The sequence below is a fragment of the Oryctolagus cuniculus genome, chromosome 8 (assembly GCF_964237555.1).
Source record: "Oryctolagus cuniculus chromosome 8, mOryCun1.1, whole genome shotgun sequence".
NCBI lineage: Eukaryota > Metazoa > Chordata > Mammalia > Lagomorpha > Leporidae > Oryctolagus > Oryctolagus cuniculus.
In genome coordinates, this window is record NC_091439.1 from 19,266,960 (window position 1) to 19,288,079 (window position 21,120).

Genomic DNA, 21,120 nt, shown 5'->3' on the forward strand with positions numbered 1-21,120 from the left:
TTCTCTAAGAGGGCTTGCTTGTCCTGATTCTCTCAAGAACTCCACTCCACACCTACAGCTGGCAACCAGGAGTCTGCTTTGAGCACGAGCCCCAGCCTCCTGCCCGTTTATAAACAGCATTGATTCCCAGTAACCCACCCCAACCTCCCGCATTGCTTTAGTTCATTTCTGCCCTTAATTATTTTGTTGATCAAACTGTCTCAGATTTGGCCAGGGACAGCCCTTTCAAGTTGATTCCTAGGTCCTTGGGACATGCTCCTATCAGTTTTCTCTATTAAATAACTCGTTTTAAAATAGTAGCTGTCCTGGGGCCAGCATAGTGGCACAGCGGGTTAAGCCACTACCTGCAATGCTGGCATCCCATATAGGTGCCAATTGAGTCCTGACTGATCCACTTCCAATTCAGCTGTTAATTTGCCTGAGAAAGCAGTGTTAAATAGTCTAAGTGCTTGGGCCCCTGCACCCACAAAGGAGACTCGGACAAAGCTCCTGGCTCCGGACTTCAGCCTGGGCCAGACCCGACAACTGTGACCATTTGGGGAGTGAACCACTGGATGGAAGATCTCTCTCTGTAACTTTGCCTTTCAAATAAATCAATCTTTAAAAGATATTTAAAAATCCATTCTCCTTTTCCTTTTCTTTTTAAGATTTACCCACTTATTTGAAAGGCAAAGTTACAGAAAGGGAGAGAAAGAGGGATCTTCCACCTATGCTGGTTCACTCCCCAAATGGCCCCAACAGCCAGGGCTGAGCCAGACGAAAGCCAGGAGCCTGAAACTCCACCTGGTCTCCTCCATGGGTAGCAGCGGCCCAAGCACTTGGACCATCTTTTGCTGCTGTCCCAGGCTCATCAGCAGGGAGTTGAGGTCAGAAGTGGAGCAGCCGGGATTCAAACGGGTGCTCATATGGGATGCCAGTATCGCAGATGGCAGCTTAACCTGCTGCATCGAAACGCCAACTCCTCTTTTTCCTTTTTAAAAGCTGTAGGTTTTATGTTTCAAAAGCATCTCTCCGTAACTGTTTCCTAACTTGACCATCTCATTTAAATGCCTGTTCAGTATACCACCATACCCTGGGTAAACATTTCAGATACTCGAAGGGAAACATAATGCTGAATCATAAAAAAAAAAAAAAAAGCCCACACAAGGCACACTTGCTTTTATCGTATGTATATTTATTTTTGTTCACAAACGCTGCTCAAATACCTCTAATAGAACCCCATTCTTCTTCTGCCTACTCTTACTGAAGATGCCAGCCAGGCAAGCAGGCAGGTGGCCAAGGAGTTGGATAAGAAACGCTCCTTTCGCTTCCAGAGTGATGAACTAAGAGCAGGAGCATCCCTGGGGAGCTGAGGGAGAACTGCGGCAGGGATACCCGTGCAGTAGCATGTACGTCTGACCGTCCCTCAGTAAGGGCTGCTGAGATCCCAGAGTATAAGCATACAGTTTAAAGGACTGGGAAGAAATGTGCCAAGCAGCCCTCTGTCAACCTCCGTCTTTCTACGTAATCCACACTGCGTTGTTTCCAGTCTTCAGGTCTTCTAACAAGGGAGCTGCGGTCACTTCTAGTGAAATTAACCCTGGGGCTCATGGCAGTGCTGAAGGTCACAGGATTACAGAAATCCTGTTGAGGGCAGTGATGTCAGGAAAAGTGGAATTACGGCTACGCAGCCAGTTGAGAGCTTATCTCCCCATCTCTCATACCTGTGGAAGAGCTGCTGAGAGGAGCAAAGCCCACACCAAACCCAGAGAGAAGTGGCATCTGCAGCCTTTCTAAGGTCCTAACACCAGCATCAAACCACTACACTAATCCCCAGCCAAGCCAGCAAATAACAGCCTTGGAGGGTTTCAGCTTTACTGCTCTTCAAATCCTCTTAGATTTTAACACGGTTCCCACAGCACCTGTCCTATAACTGCCCCAAATTCAGCTGTGTTCATTAAGTTTGTTTGTTTTTGTTGTTGTTGTTGTTTTTTTTTTTTTTTTTTTTTGCTTTCCTATTACCTGCCCAAACAAATTTCGTTTCTTCAAATTGCAGGACAGAGGTCTGATGATCTGGCTAGTTCACAGCTATTACTCAATGCTTAGTCTCTTGGAAGAACATTTGCAATTTGAAGTAGAAAATGGCAAAGGATTGGGGACATTCAGCAGAAAGAAATCTCCAGTCTTTTCTCTGAGCCTGTTGTTATCTAGTACCATGGAAGCTAAAAGTCAAACCAAGATGATGAGCTCGAGCCCACACATTTAATTCCTCTCCATTTGGTTACAAGGCTCCTGATGTGCGACTCTCGCTCCCCCACCCACACATTGAACCCCCTCAGACCTTCAAGAAGTTACCGCTGGAGGGTGATCTACATGTGGGAATAATGAGGCAAAAAGTACACCTCCAAAGGCCTGTTCTAACTTCCCCAAAGCCAGCCTTGGAAGTGTTATCCAGGTTTTACTTCCTAATTTAAAATACTGTTTCCACACAACTGCCATCACTTACACACAGCTTTCATTTACTATGGCAAATGCTTTTCCATTGTTTTCAAAACCGCTGTTTTTCTTCAGCCATGTTTTTGGGAGTTCTGTTCTAATAGCTGCTAGCTGGTTGGTGGTCTTCTGCCTTAAGAACTAGTCGTGGTGGACGGAAGAGAGCAGCACCTGAAATCCATCAGGCTGATATACAGCGTCTTCACCTTCCCAGCTAATATTGCAGAGAGAGAGAAAAACAAGATGAACAGGAAGTGGCGGATAAAGGTAGGGAAAGCCTCACGGCCTCTTCCCCATCAGCCACGCATCAGGAACAAGTACCGGACCTGTATCTCCTCACTTGTACAGCTTTCTTCCTTCGTCCCAAAGTTAGACCCATCTCAGCCCAAACCAAGGCAATCAGAGAAGCATCAGGGCTAGGATTACAAAACACGCACTAACTAGTCAGTCACCCCTCAGTCTTCCCAGGAGGGACCCCCACCTGCACGCCCACCCCCACACACCTGAGATGTCAAAATCTGTGGATGCATATAACCTACACGTATTCTCCTGCACATTTTAAATCTTCTCTAGATTACTTAGAATACCTACGACAACGTGAGTGTTATGGGAACAGTCATGCTGTACGTTGTAGCGAATGACTAGGAAAAAGTCTGTAAGTACAGATGGAAATTTTTTTAAATATTTTCAATATGCAGTTGGTACTGGGGCCCTCCAACTGGACACAGTTGCTTATCTATAATACAGAAACTCCTAGAGAACACATATGTGCTAATTTTCCTTGGTCCTGACATTTCACTTTGTTTTCCTTGGTCTGACTGTTGTATTAGTGTCTTTCTATGTTATTGCATCTCTAGCTATCAATGAATTTAAATCCCTGGTATGGTAAAATATACCAGTACATATATAGCCATCTCTGCACCATTACATGGGCTGAAACATTCAACGAATGAATGTGTTAGAATTGAGCGAGTGAGAGGCTGGTGCTGTGGCACAGCTGATAAAGTGCAGTGCCAGCATCCCATAGGGGCAGTGGTTCAAGTCCTGGCTGCTCCACTTCCAATCCAGCTCTCTGCTATTGCCTGGGACAGCAGAAGATGGCCCTGCACCCACGTGGGAGACCCAGAAGAGGCTCCTGGATCCTGGCTTCATATCAGCCCAGCTCCAGCTGTTGCGGCCATTTGGGGAATGAACCAACGAATGGAAGATCTTTCTCCCCACCCCTCTTTCTGCCTTTCTCTAACTCTGCCTTTCAAATAAATAAATAAATCTTTAAAAAAAAAAAAAAAGAATTGAGTGAAGTTTTCCAAGGCTCTGCTCAGGTTGTTTTTTTTTTTTTTTTCCTAAGATTTATTTTTATTTACTTGGAAGGCAGAGTTACAGAGAGACGGAGAGACAGAGAGATCCTCTATCTGCTGGTTCACTCCCCAAATGGCCGCAACAGCTGGGGCTGGGCCAGGCACAAACCAGGAGTTTCTTTTCCTTCTCCCACATGGGTGCAGGGGCCTAAGCATTTGAGCCATCCTCCACTGCTTTTCCCAGGCGCAGCAGCAGGGAGCTGACTGGAAGTAGAGCAGCCGGGACTGGAATCAACACCCATATGGGATGCCGGCATAGTGTCTTTTTATGTAGCCACAGATGGCGGCTCAACCTACCAGGCCACAATGCCGGCCCCTGTGAGTTAACTGCTTCCTCTGTTCACAGCTCTGCTATTCAGTTTAGCACACGGTACTGAAACCACATGCCAGGCTTTCTTAGGCACCAGTTCCTGAGGAGTCTTACATGTGTTACAAACGTCTGAGTGAATAAAAATTTAGATGTGCATGAATACAAGGTACTAGGGCTTTATTTAACTTCTGTAGTTAATATCTCAAAATCTCCAAAACACCTGTAATGGTATCTCAGGCTTACAAGCTCAATTATCAGACTCCTGGCTATCACTATACAGATAAACCTGAAGGAAAAGTCAACACTTTGCTCCCTGCCCTGCAAATGTACAAAGTAATACAAGATTCAAAATCATATTTCAACTACACTGAAACCAGATATCACAATACAGTGAAGCAACACATTCTATAAAAATAATCACTTTCACTTTTGTTTTTAAAGTATTTAATTGTATTATTAAATCAATGTCTAATAATCAATATTAAATCTCGACTCTTACTCATCTTATTAATACTACCTGACAAAACTGAGAAGGGCACACAGGTGCCTTCTTTGCATGATGAAATACAACAGCTGCACAAACAGGAGCGTGATGAACTGTGAGCTGGACCGGCTATTTTCATGGGACACCAAAACTCTGATAATTGCAGAGTCACATGTAGTAGTAACAACAGGGAAATCTCACTTATCTTTTACACCACAACCAGGATACAGAGAGGGGCATAGTCAACAGACAGCAGAAATTTCCACCAGTCCAAGGACCCCTCGTTTTGCCCTCTCACAGCCCTGGCTCCTACTCCCCTCCTGACTCCATCCTTCACCTCAACCCTGGTGACAACTGTTCTCCATTTCTGTAATGCTCAGACTTTTCCTTCAAGGTGAAATTGACCAAGCCATGGATTACACAGTGCATGGCACAGAGAGTCAAAACTCTTCTTCAGTCTGCAGGTGAAGGGGATTTTAGGTGCATTTAACTTTAAACAGCTGGCAACCATCAAGCTAAAAATGAAAGCACCTGGAAGCAAACTCCAGCGTGTTAAATACCAACATGGAAACCTCAGCATTTCAAGCTCAGGTTTAATAAGGACTTTAACTTGATCAAGTTCAAAGTGCAGAAGATAATTTTCAAGAGCTATGTGGGGGGAAAAAAATCAGGCCAAATGGCAGGAAAGCTCCATGCAAGCATTCCCACAGCAGCAGCCAGCCACGGAATGGCCTTCCTGAGACCACAGCCGGACGAGTGAACCACAGTCAGCAAGCATCTGGTAAAGAAAACCTACATTTAATTCAACCACTAATAACAAGTAGCCCCAATGCTGAAGAGCAGAGAAAGTCCCAGTGATCAGTCCACCTGTTACACCACCGGCAGCGTCACTACCTTCCGAAGCTCCACCAACCGTCTTTCCTGTACGTGTCGACACACTTGCACAGAAAGAAATCACTCACACTTCTACTTTTCCAGCGCTGGTCAAAGCAGCACCTCTCCACAGCAACAAAAACTCCTTCCTCGGTCACCACTTTGCTGCTGCCAACTATAACGAACGAGAAGTTGTAGTACAGTGTTGCTGTACGTTTCCGTCTCCCCCACTTTTTATTAGTTCGTTTTTACATTATTTTAGTTATGACAAAATACATGGCATAAGCTGCAGAAAAACCACAATTACTCAAATCCATAAACTTATTTTTGATCACACAGGGAGTAAAAGACATGCAAAAGAACAATGATAAAACCAGCACTGGGCCACGTAAGGAAACATGCCTTTCTCCTGTTTCCCTACCCGCTGGGAGACACTTTATCACAACTCATCAGAGTGCTAATCTGCATGAAGTGTCAGAAGGACAGTTCTGGAAAGAGCAAGTCAACCTCACGTCTGCATCAGGACATGCACAATTTAAAGTGCTGAATAATTTAACAGACTCATCATGGGCCTCTCCAAGACCACTGGGCTTGATGACTGCTTTCCAACTTTGATATGCGACAGAATGCCTGGAGAGTTTCTTAAATTGCTGGCCCTAAACAGGATTTGATTAGGTAGGTCTGTGGGAGGAATTTTTTCTTATTTAAAAGACTTACTTTTTATTTGAAAGGCAGAGTTAGAGAGGGAGGGGGAGAGGGGAGAGGGGAGAGGGGAGAGGGATCTTTCATTAGCTGGTTCACTCCCCAAATGGCCTCAATGGCTGGAGCTGCACCAATCCAAAACCAGGAGCCAGGAGCTTCTTCTGGGTTTCCCACAAGGGTGCAGGGGCCCAAGGACTTGGGCCATCTTCCACTGCTTTCCCAGGCCATAGCAGAGAGCTGAATCGGAAGTGGAGCAGCTGGACCTCAAACTGGCACCCATATGGGATGCTGGCACTGCGGGTGGTGGCTGTACCCACTATGCCACAGCGCAGCCTGTGGGAGGGGTTTTTAAGAATTTCTATTTCTATTCATTCATCTATTGGTGGGCACTTGGTTGATTCTCTACCTTGGCTCCTGTGAATAGTGTTGCAATAAACATGCAAGTGCAGATATGTCTCTGACATACAGGTTTCATTTTATTTGGATGGATACTCAGTAGTAGGATTTTACTGGGTCATATGATAGTTTATTTTCAGCCATTTAGGAAACCTCTGCGCTGTTTTCTAAAACTGCTGTAGTGACTGACATTCCTACCAACGCTGTGCAATGACTTCTTGTTCTTCACATCCTTGCAAGCACCGGTTCCCCTTCATCTTTTTAATCACAGCCATTCTAACAGCTGTGAGTTAATCGCACTGCGGTCTTACTTTACATTTTCCTGATTAGTGATGTTGAACATTTCTGAAATGTAATAACTAGTCAGCCTTAAACAAGGAAATTCTTCTGCTGATGTGTGCCCCGGGGAGGCAGCAGATGATGGCTCAAGCAGTTGAGTCCCTGCCACCCACATAAGACTCAGATGGAGTTCGAGTCTCCAGCCTTCAACCTGGCCCAGCCCCTAAATGTAGTGGGCATTTGGGAAGTGAACCAGTGATAGAAGATCTCTCCCCCCTCTCGTCCCCGCCTCCCTTTGTCTTTCACATAAAATGAAAATAAATTTTTGTTTTAAAAAAAGAAATTCTGAGAAACAGTGACTTGATCAGCCCTTGTCCTGACTGTTGATGTACAATTTAATACTGTATCCCTTTTCATATTTTTTTGTTCTAGTACTATTGGTTGAACTCTGTAATTAACACAATTATTCTTAGGTGTTTAAATTTAACTGAAAAGTGATCCCTGTTAAATATAAGAGTGGGAATAAGAGAGGGAAGAGATGTACAATTTGGGACATGCTCAATCGGACTTGCCCCAAATAGTAGAGTTAGAAACGTGCCAGGGGATTCCAATACAATCCCATCAAGATGGCATGTACCAATGCCATCTAACTAGTCCAAGTGATCAATTTCAGTTCACAATTGATCACACTGATAGGTCTAAGAGTCAAAGGGATCACACCAACAAGACTAGTATCTGCTAATACTAACTGATAGAAGAAAAAAGGGAGAGAACGATCCAACATGGGAAGCAGGATACACAGCAGACTCAGAGAATGGCAGATGTCTAAATAGCACTCTGGCCTCAGAATCAGCCCTTAAGGCATTCGGATCTGGCTGAAGAGCCCATGAGAGTATTTTAGGCATGGCAAGTCAAGACACTATGGCAAAAACAAACAAACAAACAAACAAAAAAAACCCACAAACCTAAATGAAAGATCTCTGTGAGATCCCAGTGGATAGAACGGGGCCATCAAAAAAGGAGGAACCTTTCTCTGAAGGGAGGAGAGAACTTCCACTTTGACTATGACCCTGTCGAAATAAGATCGAAGTCGAAGTCGCCGAACTCAAAAGGCTTCCATAGCCTTGGAAAATCATGACTAGAGCCTAGGGAGATTACTGATGCCATAAACAAGAGTGTCAAATTGTTAAGTCAACAACAGGAGTCACTTTCTGTGTGGGAGCAAACTGTTGAAATCTTTACTTAATGTATACTAAACTGATCTTCTGTATATTAAGAGAATCGAAAATGAATCTTGATGTGAATGGAAGGGGAGAGGGAGTGGGAAAGGGGAGGGTTGCGGGTGGGAGGGACGGTATGGGGGGGAAGCCATTGTAATCCATAAGCCGTACTTTGGAAATTTATATTCATTAAATAAAAGTTAAAAAAAAAAAAAAAAACAGGAGTCACTGTGTACTTACTCCTCATGTGGGATCTGTCCTTAATGTGTTGTCCAATGTGAAGTAATGCTATAACTAGTACTGAAACAGTATTTTACACTTTGTGTTTCTGTGTGGGTGCAAACTGATGAAATCTTTACTTAATATATACTAAATCGATCTTCTGTATATAAAGATAATTGAAAATGAATCTTGATGTGAATGGAATGGGAGAGGGAGCGGGAGATGGGAGGGGTGTGAGTGGGAGGGAAGTTATGGGGTGGGGAAGCCAGTGTAATCCATAAACTGTACTTTGGAAATTTATATTTACTAAATAAAAGTTAAAAAAAAAATTCTGTCATTTGCAACATGGATAAGTCTAGAGGCTATCACGCTAAGTGAAATAAGCCAGGCACAGAAAGACAAATACTACGTGAGCTCCCTTGTATCTGAAATCTAAAGATGGTTCGCTCACAGGCGTAGAGAGTAGAATGGTGGTTAGGAGAAGCTCAGGGGGTGCGGTGGGTGGGGTAAGGAGAGGCCTCAGCGAGAGGGCACAAGGTTTTCATTAGAAAGGAGCAGTAACTTCTGGTGATCTCTTGCACAGCATGGTGAGTGGAGTTAACACATGCATTTCAAAGTCGCTCCAAGAGCACACTCTGAATGTCCTTACCACAAAGGAATGGTAAGTATGGGAGGAGGTGCACACCTTGACTCCACTGGTTTGATCACTGCACTAGGCAGTACACTAGGTGTACGGAGACATCACACTGTGCCCCATAAACATATGTCCTCATGGCCGGCCCCTTCTGAATTGGAGGTTCCACATCTGTGGACTCAGTGAACCTCGGGTTACAAATATCTGGAGAAATAAAAATTCTGTGTGTTCTGAACACCCTATAACTGAATCTTTCTTGTCAGTATTGGAGGATTTCCAAAGCTCATGGAAAAAGGAATTAGAAGATGTGCTTAATTTGGTGCAAAAAATTCTGATGTCCTTGCAGTTTTTTTTTTATAATACCCATTCTCCACGAACTTTCTGAAGACCCTGTGTACTTAAGAATTAAAAAAAAAGCCAAATAAACGTGCCTTTTACTTACATTTCCTATAAACTTTGAAGTGTCCAGCTAAACTGATAGAATCATTTAAGCAATATAACTATTCAGATACTATTTACATTCCATTAGGTATTACAAGTAATTTAGAGATCATTTAAAGAGGATATGTATAAGTTACATGCAAATACTATACTACTTTATATAAGGGACTTACGTAGCTCTGATTTTAGTATCCATGGGGGTGTGGGGAGTGGTCCTGGAAATAATGTCCCTTGGATGCCAATTTTTTTCTATCAACTGAAAAAACTAGCCTAAGTGTTAAGGTGCTGGCTGGTATGCCTGCTTCCCACATCAGAATATCTGAGTTCGATTCCAGATTCTGGGTTCTGACTTCAGCTTCCTGAATGTGTACAGTGGGAAGCACCAGGTGTGATCAAAGTAACTGGGTTCCTGCCACCCATGCAGGAGACTGGATTGAGTTCTGTGCTTCATTATTTAGAGAGCTGCATTAGTGAACTAGTGGATGAAAGTTACCTGTTCCTCTCTTTGCCTCTCAAATAAATAAAAAATATTTTTAAAAAATTCCTCTACTTTCAGTTTTTATGACATACAGGTCACTTAATTTGTGGGGGTCAGTTTTGCCCCCTGAGTAGTGGAATTAAAGTCTCCCTATGCACCTCTTATGCTGCATATAAAGATTAAAGAAAAAGGATGTGCCTAAATGATCTGGTTAGTACATATGACTCATACACTATACTTCATTCTCCAAAAACGCCTACTTCCATTTTAATTTCCAGCTAAAAGAGGACTATGCATCTCTGTGTTAAGCATTTTTTTTCCAAAGAAAATTTACATTACAGCTGGCATAATAAACAGTGAAGAATGTTTATACTGGAAGGAATGAGGAGAAATTAACACTGCTGTTGGAGAAAATAGTAATTGTACTCCTACCCAAAAGGAATTCTTTAAATGACACAATGAAAACAACTTATCTGGAAATAAACCTAAAAAAGATGTCCAAGAACTGAATGAGAAAAACTTTAAGGTTACTGAACAATGTTATGCTCCAGGGCATAACCATGTCAATCCTCCCCAAAGGGAATCAATGAAAGCCCAACAAATTCCCAGAGGGTTTTTCACGGCATTTGACAAGGTAATCCTGAAGTATATAATCTAAAATCACAAAAAGCATTATGTTGAATGACTATAGCAATTGTACAAGGAAATTCTAAATTTCCTCATGTAATAATTTAAAGTACACAAAATAACAGAAGAGATCATCATGGATTCATACATACACAACATTATAAAAACATGAATGAAAATGACAAACATCAAACTCGAAAGAGTGGTTACTGAAGGAAATAGGGTCAGAGGGACACTAACAGGTGGCTCAGTTTATGTGTCATCTTTTATTTATTCCTTCAACTGCGTGGGGGATAAAAAGATGCTTGTTATATTATTCCTTAGTCTTTAAAGTTATTTTGTTTGACTTACATATAATTCAGAAAAATACAGACTGCCCTTTCTGTGAAAGCCACAGTAGTATTACATGATCTAGGTCAACCTATTGCCTCCATCAGCCACACCCGAAGTACTTGTTAAAAACAGGGTACCATGATATCCCCAGATCAGGATTTCTGCGGAGGAACTCATGCGATTCTAACACACAGCCACATTAAGGAACCCTTGTAACCCCAAACTGGTCTCAAGCTGACAATGACATTAAACAACCGAATACCTAATCACTTTCCAATGGATCCAACCATCCAGAATGAGGAGGGAAAAACCAGACAAATTCTAAAACAGTCATCCCTTGGTATCTGGAAGACTGGCTGCAGAGACCCTGCCAATACCAAATCTGCAGATGCTTAAGTCCCTTCTATAAAGTGTCACAGTTTCTGCAAATAACCTAAGCACATCCTATTAAATAACCTAACTCATCCTATTATTACTCAGAATACCTAACAAGATGTAAATGCTATGCAAATAGTTGCTATTGCTTAGGGAATATCAAGAAAAAAAAAGTTTGTGATTGTCCAAGACAGATGCAATTTTTTCTAATATTTTCTTTTTTTTTTATTTGACAGGTATAGACAGAGAGAGAGACAAAGAGATAGAAAGGTCTTCCTTCCGTTGGTTCACCCCCCAAATGGCCGCTACAGCCGGCACTGCGCTGATCTGAAGCCAGGAGCCAGGTGCTTCTTCCTGGTCTCCCATGCAGGTGCAGGGGCCCAAGCACTTGGGCCATCCTTCACTGCCCTCCCGGGCCACAGCAGAGAGCTGGACTGGAAGAAAAGCAACCAGGACTAGAACCTGGAGCCCATATGGGATGCCAGTGCAATAGGCAGAGGATTAACCAAGTGAGCCACAGCACCGGCCCTCTAATATTTTCAATCTTTAGTTGGTTGAATTCATGGCTGCAGGGCCTACAGCTAGGGAGAGTCAACTGTATACCTTTAATATACGTGCAAAAAGGCCACACTTGTAACAACTAGGAATATCTTACAAAGCAGTAGTATCAAGTGATTCCATAGAAGAACATAATCTCTTCATACCCTCCACAGGGAATACAGAAATTCCACAGCAAAATCCGAGCACACATGATTAAGAAATATCAATCCTTTTTTAAAAAAGATCTTAATTTATTTTCATCTACTTGAAAGGCAGAACACAGGGTGAGGGAGACAGATCTTCCATCTACTGGTTCACTTCCCAAATGCCCACAATAGTCAAGACTGGCCAGACCAAACCCAGGAGGCTGAACTCCCATCTGGGTCTCCCATGTGGGTGGCACGTGAGCCATCATCTGCTGCCTTCCAGGATGCATTAGTAGATGCCTTCGCAGGAAGCTGGGTTGCAAGCAGAGGTGCCAGAACTTGAACCAGCATTCTAATATGTGACACAGATGCCCTAAGCAGTGGCTCAACACTCTGTGCCACAACACTGACCCCTAGAAAGTACTCTTCTTAAGTACAAGTGGCACAAGTCACTGGCAGCTGCCTCCATGATGACTTCCCTCCAGCACGCAGAGGGAAATGACACTGGGCTTCTTTTTCTTCCCTTATAATACATTTCACAGCTAAATTTGCTTGCAGAAATGTAGGCAATATGAAACAACAACAAAAATAGAAACAAAACAGCTTATTAAAAAAAGAGAGGTGTTACTACAGCAATCATAATTTTCATGGCCTGCTCCTAATAGAATCAAGCTGTTAAAATGTTGGAAACACTCAAGGGTTCTCTCTCTCTCTCCCACCTGCACACCCACACACCTACTCTCTCTCTCTCCAAATATTTCTAAAACTACGACTAAAACCAAGGGGATTCTTTGGATGCTCTCAGTCACACAGACCAGCTGCTCACTCACCAGGGCTCTCCACTCGCTTGTAGTGGTAGGGATTGATGCAGACCTCCTTCTGCTTGGAACCAAAAGGAAACTCACAGCATTCCAGTGGCTTCAGTTCGTGGTGGCTCTGGAGGTCGGGCCAGCGCCACACCCGGCAGTAGATGACATGGGGCAGCCCCTTCCGGTGGGAGACCTGCAGCCGGCCGTCCAGGGAGCGGGGGATGGTGACACAGCTACTCGGCTGTCCCGGGCAGCTCAAGGCCTTCTCCAGCTCCTCCATGGCGCCCTTCTTCTTCTTCAGTTTTTTCACCAGGGCATCCACAGCTTTCTCTGCCCATTTTTCTTCCTCGTCGCCCTGTTTCCACCCGAGAAGTCTCTTCACGGCGGGACTCGTGAAGGAGAACAAACTGGTCACGTTCATAGTGACCACACGGGTCGTCCACTCCTCGGGGCGCGGGGAAGCAGGGAGTCTCCCAACAGAAGGGACAGCAGCAGCGATGTCAGCTTATTTACATAGGCTTCTCTTCAGCGTCGCAGCCTCAAGTCCCGAAAAACAGAAATGACCATTCCTAGTGTTCCGGAAAGCAACCCAAGGCCAGCACCTGGAGAAGAAAGGAGAAAGATCCATTCAAAATCACAACTACCATGGGGCCAGCGCTGTGGCGTAGTAGGCTAAGCCTCCACCTGCGGCACCAGCATCCCATGTGGGCAGCGGTTCGAGTCCCTGCTGCTCCTCTTCCCATCCAGCTCTCTGCTATGCCCTGGGAAAGCAGTGGAACATGGCCCAAGTGCTTGGGCCCCTGCACCCACGTGGGAGACCCGTTAGGCTGCAGATCGGCTGAGCTCTGCGGCTCCAGCCATTTGAGGAGTGAACCAGTGGATGGAAAACCTTTCTCTCTGTTTCTCTCTGTCTAAACTCTACCTCTGAGATAAATACAATCTTAAAAAAAAAAATCACCACTACCACAATTTATTAATCACTCTGTGTAGCGTCCTATCTTAAGTAGTTAGACGTGCAGAGTCCCTGACTTCCAATGGTTCCACCTGCAGGTTTGACTTTGCCACGGGCTTGCTGGAGCATAACCCACTGTGAAGTTGAAGTGCATCCGTATCACAGTATGCTACGGACTGAGCTGCATCCCCCTCTGCCCCATGCATATGTTGAAGCCCCAACCCCAGATGTGGCTGTGTTTGGAGACCGAGGCTCCACGGAAATCACTAAGGTTAACTGAGATCAAAAGGGTGGCGCCCTATGGGACTGGTGGTCCTATAAGACCACCCTCCCACCTCAGCATATCCATGCTCATGCACTGAGCAAAGGCCATGGGGGGACACGGCAGGACGGCGGCCAGGAAGAGCCCTCAGCAGCAACTGCATGTCCAGAACCTTCACCTGGACTTCCAGCCCCCAGAACTGTGAGAACTATGACAGCCACAACAGACCAATCATTGCCATTCTCCTGATTAATAAATGGAGATACCGTTTAAATATATTCACTCTGAGACATGCCAAGGGACATCCTGGTGTGAAAAAGTCCAAGTTCTCAACAGATACCATAATATTTTTTCACAATCACTTATGACCTCTAATAATAAATTTAAAATACATCTCTATCAACAAAACTGAAAATAACAGGTAATAATAAAATTATTAGTCAGAAAGTCTATTTTTTTAAAATACTTATTTGTTTGAAAGTCAGAGTTAGATAGAGAGAGAGAAAATCTTCCATCCGTTAGTTCACTCTCCAGATGACTGCAATGGCCAGGGCTGGACCAGGATGAAGCCAGGAGCCAAGAGCTAGGAGCTTCTTCCAGGTCCTCCACATGGGTTCAGGGGCCCAAGCACTTGGGCCATCTTCTGCTACTTTTCCCAGGCCATTAGCAGGGAGCTGGACTGGAAGTGGAGCAACCGGGACATGCACTGGTACCCATGTGGGATGCCGGTGTCCCAGGTAGTAGCTTTATCTGCTATACTACAATGGTGGCCTCATAACATGTGTTTCATGGTGTGTTACTCAAATATTTCTTATGCTAAATGAAAAGGTAGTTATATTTCTGCTATGTAAATATTGTAACATCTTAGAGTATTTATTCACTAAATAAGCCTATGTCTATGGGCTACAGAGCAAGTTAAACAGTAATTTCCTGATTCTAAAAAACTGCTTTTGGGATAGGTCTGTTGTGTAATGGGTGTCATCTGAGACACTGGCATCCCATACTGGAGAACCTAATTTGAGTTCTGGCTTACTCCACTTCTGATCCTGCTCCCTGCTAATGTGTACCATGGAAGGCAGCAGACCACCTGAGTCCCACCCACCCATGTGGGAGACCTGGATGGAGCTCCAGGCTTCTAGCTTTGACCTGGCCTAGCCCCAGCCCCAGCTATTGTGAGCATTTGGGGAGTGAACCAGTGAGTGGAAAATACCTCTCCCCCACTTTCTGCCTTTCAAACAAATAAAAATAAAAATAAATAAATAAATACAATTTTGTTTTTTACTGATGTGAAAGGAATGAAACCCAAGAACACATACTGTACCAAATTCTTCAATCAAGTTGTCTCAGTCACACCTCCTCTCTATTCTTTACCAGAGGAAAACACAAAAGGTAATAAAGTTGAAGAAGTCCTCTGCCCACCACCTGTGGCTGCAACAGAGGAGCAGGTATCAGAGCAACCTCTTCACAAACAAAGCCCAGCTTTTTAAAGACATCAAAGAGTGACCAAGGCACTCCAGACTTGAGGGGTCATGATCCTGGAGAGAGGGCAAAGGCAGTGAAAAGCGCGCAACATTCTTCACTGCTTTTTCTCTCCAGGTACCTGCCAATGCCTGTGACAAGCAGCAAGAGGCAGTCAAAACTAGCGCACCTTTCAGCAGTCTCACAGTACTAGGGAATCAAAACCAGAGCTGAGAGCCTGCAGACAAAGGGGAGCTCTGCTAAGTACCTTCGTCTTCCAGCTGAGTCTGCTACAGGGAATGCCCTAATGTAGGGGCAAAACTGAAATGGGGCAGTCTGTACAGGTACTGAAACCAGGCCCAGAAGCATCACTTTTTTGGGGGGGGGGGTGTTATTTCTATTTAAAAGCAGAGCTACAGAGAGAGGGAAAGACAGAAATCTTCCATCTGCTGGTTCACTCCCCAAATGGCTACAATGGTGGGGCCTGGGCCAGGTCAAAGTCAGGATCCAGGAGCTTATTCTGTGCTTCCCAAGTGGGTGCAGGGGCCCAAGCACTTGGGACATCTTTCCACTATTTTCCCAGGCACATTAGCAGGGAGCTAGATAGGAAGTGGAGCAGCTGGGACTTGAACTGCTGCCCATATACGATGCTGGTGTTGCAGGCAGCAGTTTTACCCACTACACCACAGTGCCAGCCCCCAGAATCATCTTAGTCCTAGCCTGGATCAAGGTGATGGGTATCGCTCTCTAACAGCTTGCCAGAAATAAAATAAATACTCATTGGAGGGAGGTAACATCATCCCAAGCCTCTATAATTGTTTACTCACAATATATAGCAATCAATCAAAAGTTACCAAGCATACTAGCAGACAGAACCAAATGACCCAAACAAAACAGAATAGAAACAGAAGCAAGAGGTGATCCAGACAGTGCAGTTACCAAATATAGATGAAAATATTAATGGTCACTGATTAATATATCAAGGAAACAGAAGACTGAGGATTTTAATGAGAATTGGAATCCACAAAAAGTAATGAAATAAAAAGTATTAGAATCAACTTAATAGGAGATTAGTTAGAGTAAAATAAAAGATCAGTGAGCGGAAAGATCAGGAAGAAATGTTCATGCTAAGGTAAACGGGAAAAAGTGGAAAATAAAAGAACTGAAGAGGCATAATGGATACGGTAAAAATGTCCAGCATCATTTAAGAGGATTCTAGTGAGGAGAAAAGACTGAGACAAAGCAGTATTTTTAGATACAGGCCAAGGATTTCCAGAAACTGACAACAGAGAACTAACCATCAATTCATGAAGCCCCACAAACCCCAAGAAGGATAAATACAAAGAAATCTACACATTTCAATGTGTCACATCACAGTAAAATTGCTTAAGATCTAAGACAAAACTCTTCAAAAGGACACTTTACCTTCAAATAAATACAATAGGGTTGACAGCTGACATTTCAACGGAAAATTAGGAGACAATTAAATGACATCTTTAGCATGTCAAATGTAAATACATAGTAACTCTTAAACAGTCTAAAAGATGAAGGTGTGGGTGGAAAACACCATTTATGTAAGTATCAGTTATATGGTACTTTCCAGACACACATTAAGTGAAATGACACAGAAAGGTTGAAAGCAAAGGATGGAAAAAATGTATTACACATACTCTTTCCAAAAAGCTGACGTAGGTACCCATTCAAACAAAACTGACTCTGGAGAAGCATCAGCAAGCATTTAAAAATGTAGGGAAGGGGATATTTCATGTAAAAAGTGTTGACCCACCATGTAGATATCACAATCCCCAAATTTTTATGCAAGTAACAGTCTCAAAACAACTAAAGCAAAAACTAACAATCAAAGCGACAGATAAACCCACAACATTGTTAGATTAATACAGTAACTAAGAAAACAATCAGAAGTCATAGAAATAGATGAGTAACATGTTTAAAAACTTGCTTCAATTCATGTACATAACGCCACATCAAACAAGAGTAAAATACATAAATCTTTGAATTACAAATTCAATATTTACCCAAACTAGCCACATAATGAGCCATAAAGCAAATTTCAACATGTATCAAAGAAGTAAAATTATATATATATCCTTTGATCTTATTAATTCCTAAAAACAAAAATATTCCTATTGAAAAGAATTACACTTTAAAATATGTCAATAAAGAAATTACAATGAAAACAAAAATTAACTAAATAATAAAAATAATCTACCAGAAATTGTGATATGATTCCAGCCATACTTATGAGAGAAATGTGTAGTCCTAAAAGCATGTATTAGAAAAGAAGGGCTAGCATTGTGGCACAGCAGGTTAAGCTGTGGCCTGCAATGCTGGCATCCCATATGGGTGCTGGTTTGAGTCCCAGCTACTGCACTTCTGCTAATGCACCTGGGAAAGCAGCAGAAGATGGCTTAGGTACCTGGGCCCCTGCCACCCACCTGGGAGACCTGGATGGAGTTCCAGGATCCTAGCTTTGGCCTGGCCCAGCCCTGGCCATTGTGATCCTTGGGGAGTGAACTACTGGATGGAAGCTCTCACTCTCTCTCTGTGTAACTCTGCCTTTCAAATAAATAAACAAATCTTTAAAAAAAGAAAAGGAAAAAAGTTAAAGCTAATTTCTATGTATTCATTACCAGAAAAAAAAAGGGGGGGGGGGGGAGAAAACTGAATTAAATCCAAAGAAAGTAGAAGAAAATGAGAGCAGCGATTTTCTTTTTAAAAGTATATTAGAGGGGCGACACTGAGGTGTGGTAAAGCTGCCGCCTACAGTGCTGCCATCCCATTTGGGTGCCAGTTCGAGTTCCGACTATTCCACTTCCGATCCAGCTTTCTGCTATGGCCTGGGAAAGTAGTGGAGGATGACCCAGGTCCTTGTGCTCCTGCACCCACATGGGAGACCCAGAGGAAGCTACTGGCTCCTGGCTTCAGATCTGCACAGCTTTGGCCATTGCAGCCATTCGGGGAGTGAACCAGCAGATGGAATACCTCTCTCTCTCCCTCTCCCTTTCTCTCTTTCCCTCCCTCTTCCTCTCTGCCTCTCCTTCTCTCTCTGTAACTCTTTCAAATAAATAAATAAATCTTTAAAAAAAATCATTAAAAAAAAAGTGTATTAGAGGGGACCAATGTTGTGGCTTGGTGGGTTAACCGGCCGCCTGCAGTGCCATCATCCCATATGGATTTTAAGTCCTGGCTGCTCTGCTTCCAATCTAGCTACTTGCCAATGTGCCTGGGAAAGCAGTGAAAGATGGGCCAAATACCTGGGCCCCTGCACTCACATGAGAGATCCAGAAGTCCCTGCTCCTGGCTGTGGCCTGGCCCAGCCCCAGCCACTGCAGCCATTTAAGGAATGAACCATGAACAGATATCTCTCTGCCTCTGCCTCTCCTTCTCTTTGACTTTTGACAAAATCAAAATTGGTTCTTTAAAAATACTAATAAAACTCCTAGGAAAAACGAGCAATAAGGCACAAATTACCACTAACAGGAAAAACACAAGGGGAATCATCACTGATCCTCAAAAATCAAGAAAGATAACAACTGTGGACTGCTGTCGCAGTAAATTATGTGTCTATACCTACACATCTGTCTTTCTCACCACAGGAAAATGACAGAGGAATTCTGTTTGTTTTTTTAAATCTTCGGAGCCTAGCACAGTGCCTAGGCATGTGGCAAATTCTCTGTTTGATGAATGATCTGTTCCTGTGAAGAACTCAGAAGGCCAAGTGTAGACCCTGAACTTTCTACACTAGGATATAGAGAGGTGGTGGTGGTGGTGGTGGTGGTGGTGGTGGTGGTAGCAGCAATAGCAGTAGCAGCATTACCAACTGCTGTTGTTTTAAGTAAAGATTTTCACCCACATTTACTAATTCTTTCAAGGTTGGCATTATTTTCATTTAAGAGAAGGAAAAGACAAAAACAAAACTACATTATTATCAAAAGTCACACTTGGCACCTACTGAGAAGGCAATTTAATTGTCATGCATGTGGATACACACACACACACACACACACACATCCATGCACAAGAAAAAGAGCTTCTTTCTAGTTCTCTAAAAATAATTCATAGGGGGGTTTTATTTCTTCTTGCCCTTTTCTTCTACTCTGAAAACAGCTTTTTAATATTCTAACCAATGGTTTTCAAATAGAGGGGGAGAGGTTATACGAAGATCACTTAAGGTCATTACAAACTCTGATAGGAACCTGTTGGCAGCGTGTTGGGGCAAGTGTGTTGGGGAAATGGAATAAGAAACACCATTTCTAGGGTAGAATAGCAGGTAAAGCTGCTGCTTGTGACACTAGCATCCCTTTGGGCACTTGGTTCCAGTCCTGGCTACTCCACTTCAGTCCTGGGAAAATGGCCCAAGTGCTTGGGCCCCTGCACCCACATGGGAAAACCTGGAAGAAGCTCCTGGCTTCGGGATGACCCAGCTTTGGCTGTTGTAGCCATTTGGGGTAGGAAGCAGTTGGAAGATTCTCTCTCTCTTTCCCTCTCTGTAACTATTTCATATAAATAAATCTTTAAAAAAAGAAATAAAAAGAAACACCCTTTCATACCTTTGTTTGAAATACTCCAATTGACGTTAATGCATCAAAGCTATAATGAGTTATGGCTACGGATCCGGCACTGTGCTGGCCGGATGTCCAGTGGCAGGGCTGGTGTGGAGACATCTAACCTGCATGCTGACCCTGGAGCACTGAACCAAAACATCTCATGGGGCCTTAGCCAGAAGGAATGCTGTGGTTGTTCCAAGGTGGACCACAGGCACAGGAATACAAGGCCCAGGTACTGTGCATTTGCTGGGCGGCCATTAGCTAACTAAAAGGGTGATAAATGCCCCAAGGCAAGTACAAACAATGTCAAGGGTAATCAGCCCAACATCCTCCTAAGATTCACACACTGAGATCCTAACCCCAAAGTGATAGTGGTAGAAGAGGGGGCCTTTGGGAGGTAACTCAGGCACAATGGCAGGGGATTAGCATCATACAAGAGGCCCTGAGAGATGTCTTGTGCTGTCCAGCATGGGGGATTGTCCTGAGAAGAGGCTGTCCAAGAGGAAGAGGGCCTTCCCCAGACAACTAACCTGCAGGAGCATGAACCTGAACTTCCCAGCCAGAAAAACTGTAAGAAATCAATTCCTGTTGTTCATAAGCCTCCAGTCTGGAGTTTTGCGAGAGCAGCCCGGACAGATCAAGACAAACAATAATAAAGTGTATGAAAGAAAAGAACCATTAAGTCCAGGGACTTCAGGAAGTTTTTTCAAAGAGGAAATATCAGACAGGCCTTAAAAGATGAGTAGAACTGTGTGAAACAATGGAGCTTACATTTCGAGTATGCACTACATGCCAGGCCCTGCTCTAAGCCCTTTACATCTGTTAACTACCAACAAACCCTCCGAAGAGAATTCCACCATTTCCCTCATTTTATAGGCAAGAAACTGAGATACACAGAAGGTAAATACCTTGTCCAAAGTCACGTACATAGCAATGATGTGACAAGACTAGGATCTGAACCCACTCTGCCTCGCTTTGGAGCCTGATTCTATAAACCACTTTTCTGCAGTGCTAGTTCTCACAGACACTGGATGGAAAGGTTGTGTTTCAATCTAGTTGGCAATGATGCAAGACTGGTAAAAGTCTGTGGTACGTCTTATGCTGTGGACCAGTGGGAAGTTTGAGATCACAACATCAATGTGATTAGATTTTCGTATTAGAAAGATGGATAAGGCATCGAC

At 43.6% G+C, this 21,120-nt stretch overlaps 1 protein-coding gene across 16 annotated transcripts in view; it reads right to left on the reverse strand.

The window, feature by feature from the left end:
* SMAD1 (SMAD family member 1) overlaps positions 1-21,120 on the reverse strand; it is an 86,201-nt gene that overhangs the window by 38,306 nt on the left and 26,775 nt on the right. For all 16 annotated transcript variants that reach the window (XM_070047474.1, XM_008267390.4, XM_070047472.1 and 13 more), the window contains exon 2: positions 12,721-13,301. In XM_070047474.1, coding sequence (XP_069903575.1) covers positions 12,721-13,120 — 400 coding nt within the window. In that variant the 5' untranslated portion in view covers positions 13,121-13,301. The remainder of the gene's footprint in view (positions 1-12,720; positions 13,302-21,120) is intronic.